The sequence below is a fragment of the Lolium rigidum genome, chromosome 6 (assembly GCF_022539505.1).
Source record: "Lolium rigidum isolate FL_2022 chromosome 6, APGP_CSIRO_Lrig_0.1, whole genome shotgun sequence".
Classification (NCBI taxonomy): Eukaryota; Viridiplantae; Streptophyta; class Magnoliopsida; order Poales; family Poaceae; genus Lolium; species Lolium rigidum.
In genome coordinates, this window is record NC_061513.1 from 163,964,248 (window position 1) to 163,988,196 (window position 23,949).

The 23,949-nt window shown below is 43.5% G+C and overlaps 1 protein-coding gene across 1 annotated transcript; it reads left to right on the plus strand.

Moving 5' to 3' along the window:
* The first annotated feature begins 11,814 nt into the window (after positions 1-11,814).
* Positions 11,815-20,790, plus strand: LOC124663495 (centromere protein C-like). The gene is made up of 16 exons (XM_047201191.1): positions 11,815-11,943; positions 12,125-12,297; positions 12,421-12,506; positions 12,590-12,692; positions 13,140-13,339; positions 13,413-14,014; positions 14,117-14,341; positions 14,433-14,463; positions 15,516-15,589; positions 15,846-15,960; positions 17,759-17,841; positions 18,001-18,103; positions 18,590-18,672; positions 19,623-19,734; positions 19,841-19,948; positions 20,350-20,790. Exons 1-16 carry the CDS (start codon positions 11,815-11,817, stop codon positions 20,472-20,474), a joined length of 2,352 nt encoding a protein of 783 aa, XP_047057147.1. The 3' UTR covers positions 20,475-20,790.
* Positions 20,791-23,949: the final 3,159 nt, after the last annotated feature.

Sequence of the window (23,949 nt, forward strand, 5' to 3'; positions counted from 1 at the left end):
CTATTTGCTGTCATATGGTCTATGTACTATTTTTTTTACTTTCAAATTTGTTTAAAACATCTCCACTCTAGTCCCAAAACAACTCTCTTATTTTTTTTTACAAAATTTTAGAAACAAATTTGAGCAATTTTAGAGCTATGATTCAAAAGTTATGAAAGAAACAAGAAAAAGAAAAAAATAATAAACCGACCGAGCTGGGCCAGCGAGCGCCGCGCCAGCCCAAACCGGCCGAAGGAGGCCCGGACCCTACTCGCTGTCACCGGGCCCCACCTGCCCGTGGGCCCCACCCTGTCAGCTCCTCCCCTAACCTCCGCCCACGCACGACGCGCCCACGTTCCCCGCGCGCAGCGCCCCGGCCACCTCCTCCCCCCACTCACCCACGCCCCCACCTCGACGTCCGCGAGCACCACCTTAAAGCCCCGGCCCTCCTCTCTCATTTCCCCCTTTCCGCCTCACAAATCTCGCCGCCAGGCCGTCCCTATTGCTCGCCGGAGCAAGTCCGGCCGTCGCCGCCTTCGGCCGCCCGCCCCGGCCACCCGAGACCGCCAAACGCTGAGCCGCCGCCACTACTCGCCTCGCCGCAGCCCGCCGCACACCGTCCGCCCCTCCCCCGACGCCAAAGACCGTCGTAGCGCCGGCGACCACCCCGAACCGAGCCCCGCGCCGCCGCCCAGCCATCACCGGCCGGCAGGTGAGCCCCTTCTCCCTTTTTTGTTTTCTTTCTTTTTCCTTTTCGCTTTGCCCCGTTAGATCTAGATCCAAAGGATCAAGATAGACCACTTAACCGAAGGGGTACCGCCCAATCACAACGCGGCACGTGGCCTGCACGGTCAGCGCGCTGGTCAGCTCAGTCAAACTGAGTTTGAATTCGAATTCAAATGCCAGAATTGCTGTCCAACTTGTAAAATCAATATAAAATCAACCGTAGGCCCAAATTTTACAAATTTCATATTGTTGGAAAGCTTACAACCTGTAAAACACAACCATGCAACAATACTGTATAGGTTCTGTGATAAATTTTGCACCATATTTCAAAAAAGATAATTAACCATTTGACACTATAAAATTTGTGTAAATTAATCCAGTGGGCCAAAATTTACAAATTTGTAGTCTCTGGAATCCTTAGAACACATAGATCATCTTGGAACCAGAGTTGACCAAAGTTGATACGTGCATAAACTTGCTTTTGCAAATATGCTCAAATTAGTAATCTGACAATAATTCAAATTCTATAAACTATTTTTGAATGAATCCAATTGCTATGGTCTTGTACTACTGCACCCTATCCAGTGATGTTGGGTCAAGAATTTTTACAAAACAAAAACACTACAGTACCTATTTTAGTTGATGTATATGCATTGTTAACTGGTTAATAGCGCTATAAATAAAACTTTAATAAAATAAATACAACCAGAGATCATTACCAACATTCTAAATATCGGAGGACACTTAATACAACATTTTCACATCATACCTATGTGTGAAACTAAACGATGCATATCATGCATGCATACATGTCTATGGTTGTGCATTCGGAATGTTATGTTTATTTGGCTCCTCGGTTGTCTTGTTTAGATTGTGAGGAGGACCAGGGTCTTGCTTGTGATTGTTGTGATTGTTCAGGCTGCTTTGACCAAGGCAAGTGACACTCATCTTCTCATCCAGTTTTAATTAATGCATTAGTGTTTTTCTAGTAGTATGCATGATAGGTTATTATTTGTTTTCAAAGTGAATGCAATGCTAGAATACCTAGTAGTTGATAGCCACCCTTAAAACCCCCTGTTAGGAAAATGCTTTTTCGTACCTGGCTACTATCAAAATTGTCGCCGCTCTTGTATTTGTTTGGTGGTTTACAAAAGTTTACAAAACTTTGAAAACTAACAACCTTAATGCACCCCTGGGTGGACTGGCTTGCTTGGTGGCTGATTGTTGAGTGGCTACTCGTGGCCACATGACTCCTGTCTAGTACTTGTCATGTGGTTGTCTTCGCCCGAGAGTGCACTTGTGGATCGCCACCCAGGAACAAAGAGATTTGTAGGTCTTCACTGTTTAGATAGCTTCCAGTGCAGCCTTATGGTATATGGCTCGCCAAGATTCTTAAGTTGTGGAGGTTCATCCCGTTGTCGGATTAGAGGGTGGTTGCAGAAATGCAAGAGAAACGGGTCTGGCTAGTATGGGTGAACTTCTCTTCCCAAAGGTCTTGTCTCATCTTACTCTTGGGTAGGATGGGTCTTAAGGTGAAAGTGCACAACCTCTCGAGAGTTAAATCTAAGATCTTAGCCGTGTCCCCGGTCATGGACAATTTGAGCTGCTAGGCAGGGATTGTACTGAAGAATCTCAACACCCCTTTTGTTTTCTAAAGTCAATTAAAATGCGCTAGAGACCCTTCATGGTGTGTCATGGTGAGCCCTCTGAACACTCATGATGGATTTCAAAGTTACCCTAATAAACTTCGTGGTGTGTCATGGTGCGCCCTCTGAACACCCACGATGAATTTCAAAGATTTCAAATGTTTTATCAAATATAGGACAAAACTGGCTTTATGCAAATAGCCTAGCTCCACCAGCCAAATTCATGTAGTTAGTCTGTTCAAAACTGCCACCAAATAAGTGTCATTTGCCAGTACATCATTGTACTGACCTCCATTCGTGGGGCTGCATATTCAAACGTGCAGGTCGCTCCGATGAAGGTTACTGATAGGATCTCGAGTCTACATTCCAACATGTCTGCCTGTGGCGCATGATGAAGATGGAGGCTCCATGCTACTTTACTTCCGCTGTGTTAGATATTGGAACTTTATTTGAATGCTAGTCATTTGGACTATGCAAGTTGTATTTCCCTTATTTGTCGTACCGGATCATTACGTTGTAATGTTGATACTATTGCTATGAATGCTATATTTTGTACTGTGGTGCTATCGATGATCCGAGGAGTAGCACTGAACACATGTGTTCTACCTTTGTTAAAAGGTAGGACGTTACAAAATGGTATCAGAGCATAGTGTTGCCTGTAGGATCGAGACCCTAGGTTTGGATTAGTAATAGGAAGACCCTAGGATGAAAAATCTATCTAATCTTGTTTCCATTAAAGAAAAAAGTGTACCTTGTGAACTTCTAGTACTCTCATCTATTCCATCTTCAAAAATGTTTTCCTCTTTCCTTAGATGACCTAACTCATGAAAACCCTCAAGGAAGACGAGCAAGTTGTCATATTCTTTAGCTTGTTAAGGTAGTCAAGAGGTGTTAGATGACCCCATTGACTCATATGTATTCCATTACACTATTCTGTATTGTCCTACACTTGATGTATGGCAGTACCGACGTTTTATTCGTATTCCAAAAAAAAAATGTTTTAAATGAATGTTTGTTGTGTGATGCTTTATTGTTGTGGTTTTATGGATTGTTTATTGTGTGACTTGTTTGTGCATGGGTAGGAAATTTTATTCCCTAGATCTATCTATCTTGTTTCTCATCTATGCTAAAACAACCACAAATGCCGCCAAGACGTGAGCCAACCCAACTGATAATTTTGGAATCCCAAGGTGTGGATGTTATCTTGAGAATGGACTGGATGACTATCTATAAAGGAGACATAGATTGTGCTAGTAGATCAATCACACTCACTACCCCTAAAGGAAAAAGGATTCGATTCAAATCCCAATTGAATGTTGGAGATTTTAGGCTGAACTATCTTAAGGGAGTTAGCCTAAACCATCTTAAGGAGGTTAGCCTAGACCAAGTGGCCATAGTAAGGGAATACCCAGATGTCTTTCCAGAGGAATTACCGGGAATGCCACCTGGATAGAGATGTGGAATTTTTGATTGACTTGCTTCCGGCACCGGCCCTACAGACAAAGAGACCTTATCCTATGTCACCGATGAGTTGAAGGAACTCAAAAGCAGCTTGAGGAGCAGACTACGCAAAGGATTCATCAGAGAGAGTTCATCCCCGTGGGGAGCCCCAGTTCTGTTTGTATGAAGAAGGACAATAGTCAGCGTTTGATGATGGATTATCGGTCGCTGAATGAAGTAACCATCAAAAACAAATACCCCCTACCGAGGATCAATGACTTGTTTGATCAGCTGGAAGGAGCTAATCGTGTTTTCCAAGATCGATCTCGCGTTCTGGATACTTTCAGCTTAAGATTAGAGAGCATGACATACCCAAGACCTCTTTTGTCACTAGGTATGGCTCCTATGAGTATACGGTGATGCCCTTTGGCTTAACCAATGCACCCTCATACTTCATGAATATGATGAACAAAGTGTTCATGGAATTTCTTGACAAGTTTGCCGTAGTCTTCATTGATGACATACTTATCTATTCCAAGAACAACGAAGAGCATGAGAAACACCTACGTCTGATATTGGAGAAACTTCGAGAACACAAGCTATATGCCAAGTTTAGCAAATGTGAGTTCTGGCTCAGTGAAGTAGGATTCCTTGGACACGTCATATCCAAGGAAGGAATTGCGCTTGATCCATCCAAGGTAGTTGCAGTGACAGAATGGGAACCTCCGAAGAATGTTGGAGAAATTCGCAGTTTCTTAGGATTGGCTGGTTACTATAGAAGGTTCATTGGGAATTTCTCCAAGATTGCAAAACCAATGACAGAATTACTGAAGAAAGAGAAAAAATTTGCTTGGACTGAAGCTTGTGAAGCTAGTTTCCAGGAGTTGAAGAAGAGATTAGTGTCTGCATCAATTCTGTGCCTACCTGATCTGGCGAAAGAATTTCAGGTCTACTGTGACGCTTCTCGTCAAGGACTAGGAAGTGTGTTGATGCAGGAAGGCAAGGTAGTAGCCTATGCTTCCAGGCAACTCAAGAAACATGAAGTAAATTACCCCACACATGATATTGAGTTGGCTTCAGTGGTTCATGCACTGAAAACCTGGAGACACTATTTGATGGGGAAAAGATATGAAATATTCACCGATCACAAGAGTTTGAAGTACATCTTCACCCAGAAGGATTTGAACATGAGACAAAGGAGATGGTTGGAACTCATCAAGGATTACGATCTGAGTTTGCAATACCATCCTAGTAAAGCAAATGTAGTGGCTGATGCTTTAAGCCGTAAGGTTTATGTGAATTGTCTATCGACAGAAGAATTACATGAAGATCTGTGCAGAGGATTGAAGGACCTCAGTTTGGAAGTAGTACCAGAAGGCTTTGTAACGTCGTTGATAGTACAACCTACATTGATGGATAGAATAAAAGAAACCCAGAAGGGAGATGAAGATATAGAGAAGATAAAGGAAAACCTGAAGGAAGATAAGGCCAAAGGTTTTAGTGAAGATGAGCAAGGAACCGTTTGGTTCGGGAAACGGATATGCGTAGCAAATGACCCTAGGAAGCTGATATTCCAGGAAGCTCATGAGACACCCTATTCCATTCACCCCAGTAATACCAAGATGTACATGGATTTGAAGGAGAGATTCTGGTGGAACAACAAGAAGCGAGACATCGCAGAATATATAGCCAAGTGTGATGTGTGTAGCAGAGTAAAGGCTGAGCACCAGAAACCAGCCGGTTTATTGCAACCGTTGAAGGTTCCAGACTGGAAATGGGATCAAATTGGTATGGACTTTATTACCGGATTACCCCGAACAAGATCAGGGTATGATTCAATTTGGGTTATAGTGGATTGTCTGACAAAGGTAGCTCACTTTGTGCCAGTAAAGACCACTTATACCAGTGCTAAGTTAGCAGATATCTACATGAAGAGAATTGTATGCCTACACGGTGTTCCTAAGAGTATTGTGTCTGATAGAGGTACCCAATTTACCTCACATTTCTGGAAACAACTACATGAGTCCTTAGGAACCAGATTGGAGTTCGAGTATGACTTTTCACCCTCAAACAGATGGTCAGACTGAGAGAGTGAATCGGATCTTAGAGGACATGTTGAGAGCTTGTGTTATAGACTATGGATCCAGTTGGGATGATAGTTTACCCTATGCAGAATTCTCTTACAACAATAGTTATCAAGCTAGCATTGAAATGTCTCCATTTGAAGCTCTTTATGGGAGAAAGTGTACCACACCACTGTTGTGGAGTGGAGTAGGAGAAAGAAGTTTCTTTGGACCTGATATTATCCAAGAAGCAGAAGAAAAGGTTAGACTAATCAAGGATAGATTGAAGATAGCACAGTCTAGACAGAAGAGCTATGCCGATAATAAGCGCAGGGATGTCTCTTATGAGATTGGAGATAGAGTTTATCTTAGAGTATCACCCATTCGAGGTGTCAAGAGATTTGGAATCAAGGGAAAGTTAGCTCCCACATTTATTAGACCTTTCAAGATCTTGTCCCGTAAAGGAGAAGTAGCTTATGAGATTGAACTGCCAGAGATTCTTTCAGCCGTGCACAATGTGTTTCATGTCAGCCAACTGAAGAAGTGTCACCCTGAGATGTCAGAAACCCCATTGAATGATACAGTACCCCTCGAAGAAGTTCATTTGGAGAGTGACCTGACCTATGAGGAGAAACCGATCAAGATCTTGGAAAGAGCTGAAAGGAATACGCGTACCAAGACTATCAAGTTACGCAAAGTTCGGTGGAGTCACCATGCGAGGAAGAAGCAACTTGGGAGCGTGAAGACAACCTTCGAGAAGATCACCCTCACCTATTTGCTAGCCTTTTCGAAGCCCGAGGACGTGCTTCATCTTAAGGGGGTTAGTCTGTAACATCCCTATATTTTCAAAACCTAAAATGTGCATGCATTCATATCATTCTTGCACTTAAGTGCATCACATAAAATAACAAACACAAGTCGTCAAACCCCAGAAACCCTAAATCACCTATTTGCTGTCATATGGTCTATGTACTATTTTTTTTACTTTCAAATTTGTTTAAAACATCTCCACTCTAGTCCCAAAACAACTCTCTTATTTTTTTTACAAAATTTTAGAAACAAATTTGAGCAATTTTAGAGCTATGATTCAAAAGTTATGAAAGAAACAAGAAAAAGAAAAAAATAATAAACCGACCGAGCTGGGCCAGCGAGCGCCGCGCCAGCCCAAACCGGCCGAAGGAGGCCCAGTCCTACTCGCTGTCACCGGGCCCCACCTGCCCGTGGGCCCCACCCTGTCAGCTCCTCCCCTAACCTCCGCCCACGCACGACGCGCCCACGTTCCCCGCGCGCAGCGCCCGCCGCCACCTCCTCCCCACTCACCCACGCCCCCACCTCGACGTCCGCGAGCACCACCTTAAAGCCCCGGCCCTCCTCTCTCATTTCCCCCTTTCCGCCTCACAAATCTCGCCGCCGGGCCGTCCCTATTGCTCGCCGGAGCAAGTCCGGCCGTCGCCGCTCCGGCCGCCCGCCCGGCCACCCGAGACCGCCAAACGCCGAGCCGCCGCCACTACTCCGCCTCGCCGCAGCCCGCCGCACACCGTCCGCCCCTCCCCGACGCCAAAGACCGTCGTAGCGCCGGCGACCACCCGAACCGAGCCCCCGCGCCGCCGCCCGACCATCACCGGCCGGCAGGTGAGCCCCTTCTCCCTTTTTGTTTTCTTTCTTTTTCCTTTTCGCTTTGCCCCGTTAGATCTAGATCCAAAGGATCAAGATAGACCACTTAACCGAAGGGGTACCGCCCAATCACAACGCGGCACGTGGCCTGCACGGTCAGCGCGCTGGTCAGCTCAGTCAAACTGAGTTTGAATTCGAATTCAAATGCCAGAATTGCTGTCCAACTTGTAAAATCAATATAAAATCAACCGTAGGCTCAAATTTTACAAATTTCATATTGTTGGAAAGCTTACAACCTGTAAAACACAACCATGCAACAATACTGTATAGGTTCTGTGATAAATTTTGCACCATATTTCAAAAAAGATAATTAACCATTTGACACTATAAAATTTGTGTAAATTAATCCCAGTGGGCCAAAATTTACAAATTTGTAGTCTCTGGAATCCTTAGAACACATAGATCATCTTGGAACCAGAGTTGACCAAAGTTGATACGTGCATAAACTTGCTTTTGCAAATATGCTCAAATTAGTAATCTGACAATAATTCAAATTCTATAAACTATTTTTGAATGAATCCAATTGCTATGGTCTTGTACTACTGCACCCTATCCAGTGATGTTGGGTCAAGAATTTTTACAAAACAAAAACACTACAGTACCTATTTTAGTTGATGTATATGCATTGTTAACTGGTTAATAGCGCTATAAATAAAACTTTAATAAAATAAATACAACCAGAGATCATTACCAACATTCTAAATATCGGAGGACACTTAATACAACATTTTCACATCATACCTATGTGTGAAACTAAACGATGCATATCATGCATGCATACATGTCTATGGTTGTGCATTCAGAATGTTATGTTTATTTGGCTCCTGGTTGTCTTGTTTAGATTGTGAGGAGGACCAGGGTCTTGCTTGTGATTGTTGTGATTGTTCAGGCTGCTTTGACCAAGGCAAGTGACACTCATCTTCTCACCCAGTTTTAATTAATGCATTAGTGTTTTTCTAGTAGTATGCATGATAGGTTATTATTTGTTTTCAAAGTGAATGCAATGCTAGAATACCTAGTAGTTGATAGCCACCCTTAAACCCCCCTGTTAGGAAAATGCTTTGTCGTACCTGGCTACTATCAAAATTGTCGCCGCTCTTGTATTTGTTTGGTGGTTTACAAAAGTTTACAAAACTTTGAAAACTAACAACCTTAATGCACCCCTGGGTGGACTGGTTTGCTTGGTGGCTGATTGTTGAGTGGCTACTCGGGGCCACATGACTCCTGTCTAGTACTTGTCATGTGGTTGTCTTCGCTTGAGAGTGCACTTGTGGACTGCCACCCAGGAACAAAGAGATTTGTAGGTCTTCACTGTTTAGATAGCTTCCAGTGCAGCCTTATGGTATATGGCTCTGCCAAGATTCTTAAGTTGTGGAGGTTCATCCTGTTGTCGGATTAGAGGGTGGTTGCAGAAATGCAAGAGAAACGGGTCTGGCTAGTATGGGTGAACTTCTCTTCCCAAAGGTCTTGTCTCATCTTACTCTTGGGTAGGATGGGTCTTAAGGTGAAAGTGCACAACCTCTCGAGAGTTAAATCTAAGATCTTAGCCGTGTCCCCGGTCATGGACAATTTGAGCTGCTAGGCGGGGATTGTACCTGAAGAATCTCAACACCCCTTTTGTTTTCTAAAGTCAATTAAAATGCGCTAGAGACCCTTCATGGTGTGTCATGGTGAGCCCTCCGAACACTCATGATGGATTTCAAAGTTACCCTAATAAACTTCGTGGTGTGTCATGGTGCGCCCTCTGAACACCCACGATGAATTTCAAAGATTTCAAATGTTTTATCAAATATAGGACAAAACTGGCTTTATGCAAATAGCCTAGCTCCACCAGCCAAATTCATGTAGTTAGTCTGTTCAAAACTGCCACCAAATAAGTGTCATTTGCCAGTACATCATTGTACTGACCTCCATTCGTGGGGCTGCATATTCAAACGTGCGAGTCGCTCCGATGAAGGTTGCTGATAGGATCTCGAGTCTACATTCCAACATGTCCGCTGTGGCGCATGATGAAGATGGAGGCTCCATGCTACTTTACTTCCGCTGTGTTAGATATTGGAACTTTATTTGAATGCTAGTCATTTGGACTATGCAAGTTGTATTTCCCTTATTTGTCGTACTGGGATCATTACGTTGTAATGTTGATACTATTGCTATGAATGCTATATTTTGTACTGTGGTGCTATCAGTGATCCAGGGAGTAGCACTGAACACATGTGTTCTACCTTTGTTAAAAGGTAGGACGTTACAGCGGGGCAGAAAACACCAGAGAGAAAAGAGCTCTCCGGCAGGCTGAAATCCGCCGGGGAAATTCCCTCCCGGAGGGGGAAATCGACGCCATCGTCACCGCCATCGAGCTGGACATCATTGGGATCATCATCACCATCATCTCCATCATCATTACCGCCATCTCCACCGCTGCACCTCGTCACCATCTGTAACATCTAGGGTTGAATCTTGATTGTTTGGTAGGGGAAACTCTCCCGGTATTGATTACTCCTTGTTATTGATGCTATTGAGTGAAACCATTGAACCAAGGTTTATGTTTAGATTGTTATTCATCATCATATCACCTCCGATCATGTTCCATATGATGTCTCGTGAGTAGTTCGTTTAGTTCTTGAGGACATGGGTGAAGTCTAAATGTTAGTAGTGAATTATGTTGGGTAATATTCAATGTTATGATATTTAAGTTGTGGTGTTATTCTTCTAGTGGTGTCATGTGAATGTCGACTACATGATACTTCACCTTTATGGGCCTAGGGGAATACATCTTGTATTCGTTTGCTAATTGCGGGGTTGCTCGGAGTGACGAAACCCGAACCCTCGTTGGTATATCGATGCGGGAGGGATAGCGAGGATCTCGAGTTTAAGGTCGTGGTTAGATTTATCTTAATTACTTTCTTGTATTTGCGGATGCTTGCAAGGGGTATAATCACAAGTATGTATTAGTCCTAGGAAGGGCGGTGCATTAGCATAGGTTCACCCACACAACACTTATCAAAACAATGAAGATTAATCGGCTATATGAAGCGAAAGCACTAGACTAAATTCCCGTGTGTTCTCAAGAACGTTTGGTCATTATAAGTAAACAAACCGGCTTGTTCTTTGTGCTAAAAAGGATTGGGCCACTCGCTGCAATTATTACTCTCGCATTTTACTTACTTGTAATTTATTTATCTGCTATATCAAAACCCCCTGAATACTTGTCTGTGAGCATTTACAGTGAATCCTTCATCAAAACTGCTTGTCAACACCTTCTGCTCCTCGTTGGGTTCGACACTCTTATTTATCGAAAATACTACGATACACCCCCTATACTTGTGGGTCATCAGTCGTCGGTGGCGGCATGGCGTGAGGCTTCGTGGAGGGCGACATGATGTCAGGCTTCGTGGTCGACGACGTGGTGCTTTGACCAGCGTGAACAGTGGTGTCAAGATGATGTTCACCTTCGTGGTCGGCGACGTGGTGATGCTTGTAACTAGCGTGACCAGCGGTATCATGGTGGTGTTCGGCGACGTCACCGGCGACATGGTGATTCTTGTGACCGGCGTGAACGATGGTGTCATGGTGGTGTACGGCGACGTTGTGATGCCTGTGATCGGCGTGATGCCGTGAAGGATGGTGCCATGGTGATGTCTGGCTTCGTGATCGCCGACGTGGCGATGCTTGTAATGGGTGAGGTAAGGTTACCATGTTACCAACATATGATGCTAAGAACAACAAAACAATGAGGTCTGTCTTCCCTCTCCGCAGAAAATGAGTTCACTAGTACTAAACAAAGTGCTTTTTTTTTTCTTTTTTACCCGGAACGTGTTTCATCTCACTGAGGCTATCAAATATGGCCGAGATGTGCTCTGATAATGCAAGTGGCTCTGGTGGTTAGGTCCATTGTAGTGGAACCAGTCCACCCAGGTTCAAGTTCTAGAGTTGGCATGTGCTCTGGCTTGATTGCGATTTAGGAGTATAGTGTGTGGTCTTCTGGATCCATATTGTATTTTTTTTTGAGTCGTTTGTAATTGGTTTCGCCATTGTTAAATTCCATCAGTTGTTATTAAAAAAAAAAAAAAGGTGCAGCTGCTCCTACATGCTCTCAGCGCCCAAACAATCCAACAACAACCAGCCCCGTCGCCCTCGCCCTCGCACTCCCACTCTCCACCGCAGCGCCGCTCCCCGTTTCGGTTTTTGAATTCCCCAACCCACGCCGCACCTGAGCACTCCTCTCGCCCCCACGGCCCCAACTGCCGCCCCGCCGGCGGCGAGATCCAGCCGTTGCGCGGCTGCGCATGGCCTCTGTCGACGCCGCGGGTGACCCCCTCAGCGCCGCCACCTCCGCGACCTCCCTCCTCCTCCGGACCCTGGGCCCCGCCGCCGCCGCCGCATCCCCCTCCAGGGCACTCCTCGACAGACCGCTGGTACGCGACCCTCGCCTCTGGAACCCACGCGCTTGCTTGCTCGCGCTTGCGCTTTCTTGGTTGGATTCATTCCTAGTTCGATCCCGTTCTGGACCGAGGGTTTCGTCCTTTCCCTTACCGCCTACCGCAGTCTCAGTGATTGCTGGAGCTAGCTAATCTCAAAGCGTCTGCTCCGGTGCAGAAACGGTCCAAGGAGCTCATGGAGCAGGCCAGGCACGTCTTGAAGGAGCGGGGCGACATCCACAAGCTCTATCAGGACGACGGACTGGCTGCCGCTGCTGCGAACAACCAGCAGGGCAGAAGGCCTGGGCTGGACCGCAAGCGGGCTCGATTCTCACTCAAGCCCCCTGAAAGGCAATTCACTTTTGCTTCTTCTTTCAGATATAGCTTTCAGATTTCACAGCTTATGGAATGATTCTGCTGTAGTGAGCTGTGAATGGAGTTCGAATAACTTGGTTTGCTGCTACTCTTCTGCAGCAACCCTCTGCAAAATGTCGACTTCTCTAAGCTGTCAAGCATCGAGGATCCGGACGAATACTTCTCAACCTTGGATCAGCTTGAAGGTAACCCTATCACCGCCTTCTAATGCTGCTACTAAGTAGTAGTAAATGAAAGTAGCGCTCTAACATATCGTTCGCGAATGCAGAAGCTGACAAGGAAATGAAGAAGCTAAGAGGCGAGGCTCCAACCGAAACAGCAGATCATCATCGCCCTATGGAACCACCCAAGAAGCGGCCTGGTATGGCAAGGTATGCTTCCTTTTTCATTCCATGTTTTATCTCATGAACGACTCCTTCTAACTTATATTAATCTTTTTTTTTTTAAAAAAGAGATTATTCATAATGTGACCTTAGAACCATTTGTATGCCACAGCTAAGCCTTATCCATAGCCTCCTGTTCTTTGCAAAATTTAATTTGGATTTATTTACATACTTATCATTTTGCTGTTGCTTATGAGTTATGATTGATGACGTCAGTAAGTATAAGAAAGTCTGCTTTATTAGCTATACTCCCTCCGTTCCATATTAGTTGTCGCTGATTTAGTTCAACTTTGTACTAAATCAACTAATATGGAACAGAGGGACTAGTTCCTTTAAACCTGTCATCACTTTATTTGTTGTTACCAACTTGTCATACTCCTGGAAGCGTTTATCATAAAAGGGAATTGACCCATGCTTTGCTTTCTTAACTGTCAGGAGAAAATCAGTCTATTCTTACAACTTTAGTGCGGGCATGGATATCCCAGATGTTATTGAAGCCCCTTCACAGACAGAAACTATAACAGAATCTCAGTCCACTCAAGACGACATGTCTCCTTCAGTTCCTGAAAGAACCAAGCTGCCGGTTCCTTCAAGTTCTAGCCAATGTGATATACCAGATGTCCCAGCGAGACAAGGTTAAACAACCCTCCTCAAATCTGTTGCAACTATTTCAACCTACTTTTTCTTAATATAATTTCCCCTCTACAGATTCATTTCCTGAGAAGGGTAAAGGTGCTTTGGACGAATTATTGTCAGCATTCAAAAATTTGGATGAAGATGAAGAGGAAAATCTAATACGGAAGACGTTAAACATTAAAGAAATAAGCATAGGAAAAGTTTCTCTCCCCGACTTATTCAACAGTCCTGATGATAGGCCTGTAAGCAGCACTACTACAAGGAAACATCTGACGAGTGGCCATGCTCCAGAAATATCTGTATCGGGGAGCCACCTCGCTCGAATTTCAAAATGGGAGAAACAAATACTTGGCAAAGACACTCTTAACAATAAAGCAGATCTTTCAGAAGACGATGAATCTGACAATTCTCCAGGAACTGTTACAGGTAACCAATCGTCGAGGCACAGTCCTTATGATTCTGTTCTTTCGACGGGTGGTGAGGCCTCTACTGGAAGGGAGATCCCAACTTCAAGCACCAAATCTCCAGATCATGTTCTTGAGCCTGTAACAAACATTCCCAATGGAGTCTCAACAGATGAAAGTGAGCCAAGAAGTTCTTCATTTGGTTTGTACGTAGATAGTGAGGTTGCCAAAGAAAAGGATGCATCTAGCGGACACAATGTTTCATTGGAGGTAGTTACTATTGAAAGTCTTCTTACCTTCTCACTTGTTTATTACTGAACTTCTTCTGAACCATTGACTTCATGGCACATTGTGTTTTATTTTGTGCTTCAGGAAAATGATCTGCCAATGGATCACTCAGTTATTGAGAGGGCAAATCATGAACCAACAATTTCTTCTCCACATCTTTTGGAAGGTGATACGACTGAAGTGCTGGGTAGCGAACAAACAATTTCTTCTCCTCATCATTTGGAAGGTGATGCGACTGAAGTGCTGGGTAGCGAACCAGGTAGAAATGCGTCTGCATTGCATGGTGAAGATGATAATATTGAACATCAGGTGAGTTCCTGTACAAATTGTGACTGTCAATTATATACCCCAGTCCAGTGTGTCTAACATGTATCAAACTTTGATTCCTACTGTGTGACAGGGAGGGGTTGGAGGGGACGGGCGTGTTCAAGGTACCTATTTTCTTTGCAAATTTGGGATGAACTTATGCCATCAAAAGAGTTACTCCCTCCGACCCATATTAGTTGACTCCACCTTGTCTAGATACGCATGCGTGTAGTCTAAAAAATTAACTAGATACATACGAATCTAGATAAAGTTGAATCAAATAATATGAATCGGAGGGAGTATAACATTTTGCTCATCAGACCTGGGAACTCAAGGTTCAGCAAAATAGAGAGAAACAATCTCTCTCTTTTTTTTTGTAGTACCACTGTTTCTTCCCAGTAGTAGCATGGACTTGCATGCTTAAAGAAATGAGATGGTAGTTCATATTTGCCGTTGCTGAAATAGTTAAAGAAACAATGTTGCAGTACATTATCATGAAATCTACTGTGTTGTGGGCTTGCGGCATATCAATTTGCTAGTTATGCTATTTTGGAGACAGACATACTATACATTGTGGCTCCTAGCAACCTTCCGCACAAAGTTTGTGCACACTATTCTGGAAGTGAACAGCAAATTTTGGTAGTAAGAAGAATCATCTGGTGCATGATGTCAGATGTTTGTTTCTAAGGGCTTGGGACCTATAAGGATGGATGCATTCCTCCAAAGAACTGTGATCACATAGAAGTATTTGCTTTGATTAATTACATGGTCTTTCTCTATCAGTTGATCAGATTTTATTTTCATGTAATGTTACGTCTTCATCATATTCGTCAGTAATGTTTGCTCGCAGTAGCCTTACATGCACAGTTCAGCAGTAATTGCATTTTTTCTTTATGGGAAACTTGTACCCTCCAGCACCACCACATCTCATTTTGTTGCATTTACAATTTTACATGCACATAAGTTATCTCAGATCATTAGATGACTTAGGAAGTACTCACTAACATACTAGTCCACACTATCGTGACATACAGTTTTCGCAGTAAGGTAAAATGTGTCAAGTATTAGGTCTAAATCATATTTCCTTCTGTTGAGGTCTAGAAGACTTCCAAGCGTGTATGTTTTTTTATACATCACTTTCTACCCTTTGTTGAGGTCTAAATCATATTTTCTACAGGCGAGCCAGTCCATCCACCGGAAATCCCTCCAGACACACACAATCAATCTCATATTCAGGATGGAAACATGGAGGTTGGCTTCTTTCACTATGCATTATTCTCCTTCAGAATTGCTGCTGTAAATGGTTGACTGGCACTTAGTTCATCCTAGGAATACATCATTTTTTTGTTCTTCAGAATTGCCACTGTAAATAATCTTATGAAATTAAGTAATAACTTATTAGGTGTGTGTCTTCCTGCGCATTCTTGTCTTAAATGTAGGAAAAAGTTTAAATATTTATTGCCTATAAAGCAAAAGTTTTTTACATCTGCCTTTTTTGGACTTCCAGAAAAGAGCAGTTGATACAAGCAATGAACAATCCCTGAGCATAGATGGTAAGCAAAAGGCAGTTCAAAAAGGAAAAAACAAGAAGCAGCCAGCCAAGAGAGGAAAAAGAGTTCCAGGTCTTACTTTGGCCTATTCTACTTTCTATTTATACTTACTGATTTCTAATGTGTGCATCACCCTTTAGAATGATTCTGTAAATTAAGAATCAGTTGACATTTAGGTACAGGGATTGTTCCTAGCCAGGGATTGCGCCATCATTGGATGGTGCCACGTGTGTCTAGAGAATAAGAACCGTGCTTTCATGTGCCACATTAATAGTTTTTTATATCCCTTCCTCTTTTGCTAATGTTTTTATAATGCTAAAAATAATTTCATAAAGTTTTGCCAGCTTATTTAAACTCTGTTTGGTGTTATGTTGTACCTTTGGTGGTGTTTCTTGTACAAATATTACTATTTTATGCCACCTTTTTCTACTTCATAGCTGTTCGTATATAGTTTACAACTTAATTTTTTTTTATTCCGTGGAGTTCTGAAAGAACCTAGGTAACTACTTCCATGAGGATGGCCAGTAGGGGATTAGGGAATAGAGCATAGGTTGGAGAGGACGAACGAGAGAGATAATAAATCGATTAACTTGTAATAGTTGATGCTCACAGTGCCCCTTATGTAGGAGTACTTACTTGACTCGTTAAGTAAATAATTCAAAGCATAGGAATGCAGTCTCCAACTCTACAGTCCATGCAAATTTGAGCTTAACTTATACCTTCAAAAGACTTCCACAGGTTGTGTGTAATGCCGTGGACTCTGGATTCAGCAAAAAAAGAGAGAAACCAATCGTATTTTTGTTTTCTTCCAAACTACATAACCATGGCACCAAACTGTTGACATGACTAATTTATACGATAGTATAGATTTGAACGTTGTTCATGAACTTTGGACAGTTCACCTGGGACGATGCTTCTGTCTCGCCTCTTAGGCAACCTATCATTCTTTAATCCCCTTTACTTTCAGCAACATCCTGTGAAATGTTGTAACAGCAGGCAAAGTCCAAAAGTTGTTTACTAGTCAGTGGCCTACTCTATTGGTATTCTTGTGCAGTTATTGGCTTATAGCGGTGTTTTTCTCCAACGTTAATATACACTTAAGTGCTTAAACAAATGAGTTGGTAGTACAGATTCTGGAGAGCAACCTTTATGTTGTGTTAGAAACCTATTTAATGAAGCAAGATGATATTGTATTCTCATGACCTTGTTATGGCATATCAGTGCTAAGTTTCCTAATGATGCTATTTTGGAAACAATACATATTATAATCAGCATAATTTGTAGGAATATCCTGTACAGAATATAAGCATGCTATTCTGGACCCAAATGACAAATTTGGGCAAGGAAATCCAATATCATTTTCTGCATGAGATCAGACGGTTGTTTGTAGCCAGGATTTGGGACCTTTGTAGGATAAGTGCGTTCCTATAAAGAGGCACCGTAATGCAGAAGCATCGGCATACTCAAGACCATGTAGGGCTAATCTATATGTAGGCACCACTTTATGTGTACATGGTTACATTAACACTGTTTTACTTGTTTCGTGAAATAGCATAACGGTAATCTCTTACAAATTTTATTATCAGACATCAAGATAGTAACAGATGGTGACATGTTGATGCTATTCAGTAAAACTTTAATTTATTGAAGTCCTGTAGAAGTAGTAGCCATAGAGTTTGTCTGTCTTTCTATGTATGTAGATTCAAAATTTGCGACCATTTTATAGTGTGGTAGGAGCGAATGTAAATCTCTGTCAGTTGTTTGAGATTTGGAGTTCCATATGCTTTGTGTGAGCCCATAACTCATTTTCTGTGCCATTTACACATAGACGAGTCATCTAGTCTTGCATTGAAGCTTGTTTTCTCCACAGATAAGCCAATCCAGACACCAGAAATACCTCCAGAAGATATCGATCCACAGAATGAATCTCATATTCATGAAGGAAACATTGAGGTAGAATTCTTCATTAAACACTATTGTATTTTTAGTCAGTCTTTGATATTGCAGGCAGCTGTAAGGAATTGAGTCTAGATTGTGCATTTTCGTAAATATAGGAAAATTACACATTTTCCTGCTCTCAGTGGTTTATGCTTGCCTTCTTTTGACTTCCAGAAACCAGCAGTTCCTGTAAGCAACCAACTCAAGGTTGGTAAGCAAAAACAAGCTCAGGATGGGAAGAGGAAGCAGCCATTGAGGAGAGGGAAAAGAGGGGCAGGTCTTACTTCTGCCTATTCTGCTTCCTGTTTATGTTTAATAGTTTGTAAGGCATGTAGGCATGTACTCTAGAACGATTCCTCGTAACTTAACATTTAGTTACTATTTGGCTACAAGGATTTGTTCTTAGCTAGGGCTAAGTCTCTTCGTCAAATAGGACCACAGCCTTTAGAGAGCAGGATCACACTTCATGTGCTTCATTAATAATATATCGTACATATACAACCTGTTCAAGTATATCATATATATCATGTGCTTCATGTGCTTCATTAATAATATATCACACTTCATGTGCTTCATTATTAATAATATATACATGTAGTGCTACAAAAATCTTATAAATCTGCAAACTGATTTTAATTTCCTTTTGTTACTATGTTGTACCTTTTTGTAAAGATATTGTATAAGCTGCTTTAAATTACTTGATGCAAATTTCACGACTTAACATTCTTCTTTACATGGAGTTCTAAAGTATATTTTGTTACAGAAGAGGCAAGCGACCCGCTGGGAATACCCCCAGAAAATTGTGATACAGATACTCAACCTCATATGCAAGATACAAACATTGAGGTAGGTTTGTTTCTTGAACATTATTATCTCTTAGCTGCTATACAGAAACTTCTGTCCTTGCAGTCTTACACATGTCACATCCAGTGAGCATCACATTATGTTTATCTGTACAATATAGTAAGGACGACATAAAGACAGCTAGAAAAAAGTGTATGGTTATCATGTCAAGCACATGTTATTTATGAGCATGAAGATGCTAGATAGCTCAGCCTTAGCACATCATGCCATCATCCATATTTACGGGGCTAAGTGGCCACTTCTGGTTTAGTAGTGTAATGTTACAGGCCAGCCATGCTAGTGCAAAACAATACTTTTGTATAAAAGTCACCAGTAATTATTGCAAGTAGACGCTGCACAAGGAGAGTAGAATAGAAGAAACCTGGTCGGATGAAAGTTAAAATAGTTATCTTATAGCACGTTGTGGCCGTCAAAAAGTGTCACACTGACAGTATCTATAGCACCTCGTGGCCATAATAAACTTGCGGATTGTTCTAGGGTCACAGCAACCGTAGCAACGCCTCCTAGGTGTGCACATGTACAGGGCAGCAATCTTGCACATTGGAGTGCTAGAGTATGTGCAGCTGTAAACATTAGTTTTTTTACATCTCCATATCTATGGTCTGTAAAATCATTATCAATGAATACATGTGCTCGTTTACAGTTCATATGTGTTTTTCATATGGTTTATGACCCTGGCTCAGTTAGATTAACATCATAAACATAAATATAGTCCCGTACTTGCCAGTCAATATTAGTGACATACAAAAAAAGGGATAATATATAAAATATAGTTATTGCCTCTAGGGCACATCACCATAGGTAGGTGCGCAACTTGTCTAGGTCCTTGCGTTGCATGCACAACAAGCAATCGGGAGTATTAACCTCCTGTTACACAATTTTTTTTTTAACTTTTGAGTTTTGAGTATTCAACTTTTCATTTGTATTCCCAGCAACAGACAGTCGGTACAAGGGTTGTACAGTCCCCAAACAATGGCAACGGGCGAAAGGAAACTCAAAGGAGAAAAAAGAGGCAGGAATTGCGTGGAAGGAAAAGTCTGGCAGGTTCTACTTCTGCACATTGCAACATGGGGACATTTCTTTTTTTAAACAAATACGACTGTATCGTAAAGAAACTGATGATCTTTTCTACTGTCATGACTGCTACCAGCATTTGGTTTTTCGTGGCAATCTGGCGTTAGACGGAGCACAAGAATCCGGTCAAGGCCTCTGGAGGATTGGCGTGGCGAAAGATTTCTATATGGCCGTATACATGAGAGTAAGTACACCGATATTCTTTTTGCTGGGAATAAAATGCTGCTTCCGAGAAAGTTGTATACACTCATTAAATATATCTGTCTACATATATATTTTCCTAACAATGCATGTCATCTGAGGACCATTGCCTCTTCGACATGGCTCATGCTTACTAGTTATAATGGGGCTTAAACCAAAATTTAAATAATGCAATCATACCGAAGCTAACTTGCTACTTGTAAATGTGAAATTGCCATCTTGCTAGTAGCCTAGCACATTTAAACTTGTTGAGAGTAAAAGACTGACACTAAGTTCTGTTGTGAGATGTACTTCCTGTCTAGGTACCCTTCTGTTAGTTACTGCAAATATGATGCAAATGTTCAATAACATCAACATTTGATTTGAACCCCAATCTTTTTGCAGCAATGTCCACAGTCATTGGCATTAAAGCATATTCTCCCAGTGAAGACGGCAAGGCTGCATTGAAAGTGAAATCCTTTGTGCCAGAACAATATTCAGACATTGTAGCTCAAGTTGCAAAGTATTGAGGTTTCTGGCATTTGACAAGCGCAAGACAGTGCCCCTTCGCTACCCTTTGGCAGCGTTTCAGGTGCATCGTCATGCTGTACCATCTATCTATGTAGAAGAGCTGCAGTAGTTGGCTCGCACAATGTAATGCAACCATGCTGTAGACCATGTGCAAAAGATGGATGTAGCGCTAGTGTAGAGACGACCATCGTCTTTACTTTTGTTGGCTGTTTTTAGTGTCATTTCTGGATGACATGGAGGTTAGAAAATATGTGTATTATCTCTCTTTTCCTGTATGGTGGGATTCCCTTCGCCGTATGATAAAATTATTAATGTATCCGACTAGCGTCAACATTTGTGTTTATATTCGGAAACAGCTCCGGATTGTTGTTTTATATGTGCAGATGCTATGCGTATGTGTTGCCCGACTGGAAATTTCGGTTGAGGTTTAGGCTTTTCTGCAGGGTGGCCACTAAAATTGCTCCAAGTCCGTTATGTTAAATCTCGATTCGTCAAACCACCACGGCCCCAGCCAACAGGGCACTCCGATTCCGACTAGCAGTCGTTCTCTGTACGGGACGGGAATTCGTGTCCGAGTCGAGTTCAGCTGTCTTGTTTCGATTGCCAATCAGCCAATATAAGGAACCATATGTGCTCAGTACGAGCACAACCAGATCGACAAGTTCTCGCAATCACATTATTCATCAGCGTTTGCAAGTCGGCCAGTTCGTGCAAGCGCAGCTAGTAGACATGGCCGCCGTGAACGAGCACGTCCTGCTCAGCCAACCCGACAAGCTGGTCCTGCTCGCCGAGATCCCGGCGGCAGATTCACAGGCCGCCGTCATCACGTTCCGGTTGCTCGTCGAGCAATGCACCGACTACGGCGGCGGCACCATGGACGTCGACACGGTGGAGGACGTCACCTGCCGCGTGCCGCTCCGGGACCTGGGGCGCCAGGGCGCCGCGTACCGTGCGCTCGGTGGCCTCGTGGCCAGGCTCGACAACCCGATGCTGCGCCCGGAGGTCGCGACGGAGACGCGGAGGGCGGCAGCGCGCTTCCAGGCGCGGTGCGACGAGCTCGGTCTCGGCGGCGTGGAGTTGCGCTTGCGCGTCATGTTCATCGACGCGTTCGGGCCCGAGGAGGAGGAGGAGGACGACGAGAGCGGGAGCGACATGGAGTTCGGAGAGTTTGATCTGAGCGGGGCGCGGAACCTGCAGGATTATCAGCAGCAGACCGGCGCCGGACACGAGGACGACGACGACGACGAGGACGGCTGCGGCGCGCAGTTCTCGGTGCGCCCGTACCGCGGCGGCGGCGCGCTCGCGGGAGAGGAGGGGAACTTGCTGCTGTCGGGCTTCGAGGCGCGCTCCGACGGCCCCGAGCTCACCGAGCAGCACGAGCTGACGTCGCACGACATGCGCCGCCTCGTGCACCTGGCGCTGGAAGGAGGCGGGAGCATGGAGGACGACGAGGCCTACCAGCGCGCCATGGCCGGCGGCACGCCCTTGTCGCGTGCCTCGCGCGCCGCCATGGTCGACCAGGCGCTGCAGTCCGCCAACCAGCGCCGCCAGCAGTTCCGATCGCCGAGCCAGGTCTTCCCGATGCGAACCGGATTCTGAATGCTCGTGCCGGATTGTAAACCAGTTTTTTTACGCCTCTTTTGTCGCCGTGTTACTCTTCTGTGTAATTGTTCTTGAAGGATGAATCCTGTTCGGTCAAATTGTATGTCCGACCTGATTATATGTATTCATGGCTTATACGATTTTTTTGGAGCATTATGCACTTTGGTACTGCTTGTTGCTAACGGAGTTTCTCCTGATTATTCCATGGACTCTGGCACTCTGCCGGTTCAGACTGCGACTCTTACCAGAAGAGGTTCAATGCCTCACCTTCGATCGTTCTTCCATATACCACTTTCATTCCTTAAAATAAGGCGTACAATTTTTTCGAAAGTCAAACGATGTAAAGTTTAACCAAGACTTATTTTGCGGAATGGAGTATCAATGCCACAACGCTTGACAAGATCATCCCCCTCATGGCATCATCGGGCGCTAGCTATACTAGGGTTCCGAAACCCTAATTGTAAAATGAGCGACGGTTCTTCAGTATGGCCCGATGACGATGGGTTGCATTTGCGCCGCAAAAGAAGGGGATAACGCGGCTGCCGTAGAAAGAGAGATACCGGATCCTTTCCTGGACAAAGGAACCCCATTATGGCTCCGACGAGTAGAACGAGTCCATGGAGCTCACGATGGCAATTTTATCCACGGATCCGGGTATCCACGGATATTCGACCCGCCGGGCACGGGTATGGAGGGTTGGTTGTGTCCACGGATTTCATGGGGCGGATATCCGATAATTCATGGAGCGGGCACGGGCAGAGCTTTTGCTCCATGGATATTCGATGGATGTCCAACTGACATGTGGGACCCACATATGAGTGACACATGTGATTTTACCTACGATTGGCTGTCCTTTTTAGGCCCAAATCACCAAACCCTTAATTTAAGCCTTAATTATTTTATACTCTAAATAATCACGAAACCGCCTTGTGCTGGTAGGGCTTCCGCCGGCCGCATTGACTATGGATCTTCGTTGATTGCTCCGCCTCCTCGGTAATGTATATTGTTGCTTTGATATTCCTATGAATTGTCGACATAATTACGGCTGAAATGCTAATGAAATAATGTCGAAATGCTGCCAAAATATTCATGTTAGCTTATTATTGATGAAATGCAAGTGAAATATTGCTGAAATGGTACTCAAATTTTATGGGCATGGATATCCATGGATATCCAGGTATCCATCGGATTTGGATTTGGGGCGACATCCATGCCCATGGATTCTTTCGTGGGCGGGGCAGAGCGAGGCTGATTGATTTGGGCATGGATCTGCTTTTCCTATATCCGTCCAAACCCGCTCCATTGCCATCCTGACATGGAGCCCAGCCCCGATTGATCAGATCAGTCTCAAAGCAATTGTGGAAAGGAAAAAACACTGTAAAATTTTACACAATCATAGTTTCAAAGGAAAAATGCATAAATTTTACAATCCACTTTTACCTCCTTTCAAACTCCTATGCACAAAGAACGAGACCGATGTCTTTAGTGGCCTTTTCATGTGGTTTGATTTTAATTTGATGATGTTTATTAGTAGAATTTATGTGACCAACCACCCATGTTTACAAAACCCCTATCATATTCAATCTTCGGCTTTTCACATGCATTTCTATCCTATTCATGCGTTTTTCTATTCTTGCGTTTATAGAATCCAACAAACATAACAAGCCTTAAGAAGTCGTTTGGTATTCATCATTTGGGCCTGAAATCCTGGAATTCATTTTGGAATTTCATAGATATGCTATTTGGTTGGCACAGAATTGGATCGTCATTTCATTTAGGAAATCCAGCAAAATGACACCATGGGTAAACACAATTCCGAGCTGAGACCTGTCATTTGCGTTTCTCTATGGAAGCCATTTACAAATTCAATAT

Coding starts and splice junctions, on each gene's coding strand:
- LOC124663495 (XM_047201191.1), top strand. CDS start 11,815: ATGGCCTCTGTCGACGCCGCGGGTGACCCCCTCAGCGCCGCCACCTCC. Junction 19,735..19,840: donor TGGAAGGAAAAGTCTGGCAG/GTTCTACTTCTG, acceptor GACTGCTACCAG/CATTTGGTTTTTCGTGGCAA. Junction 19,949..20,349: donor ATATGGCCGTATACATGAGA/GTAAGTACACCG, acceptor ATCTTTTTGCAG/CAATGTCCACAGTCATTGGC.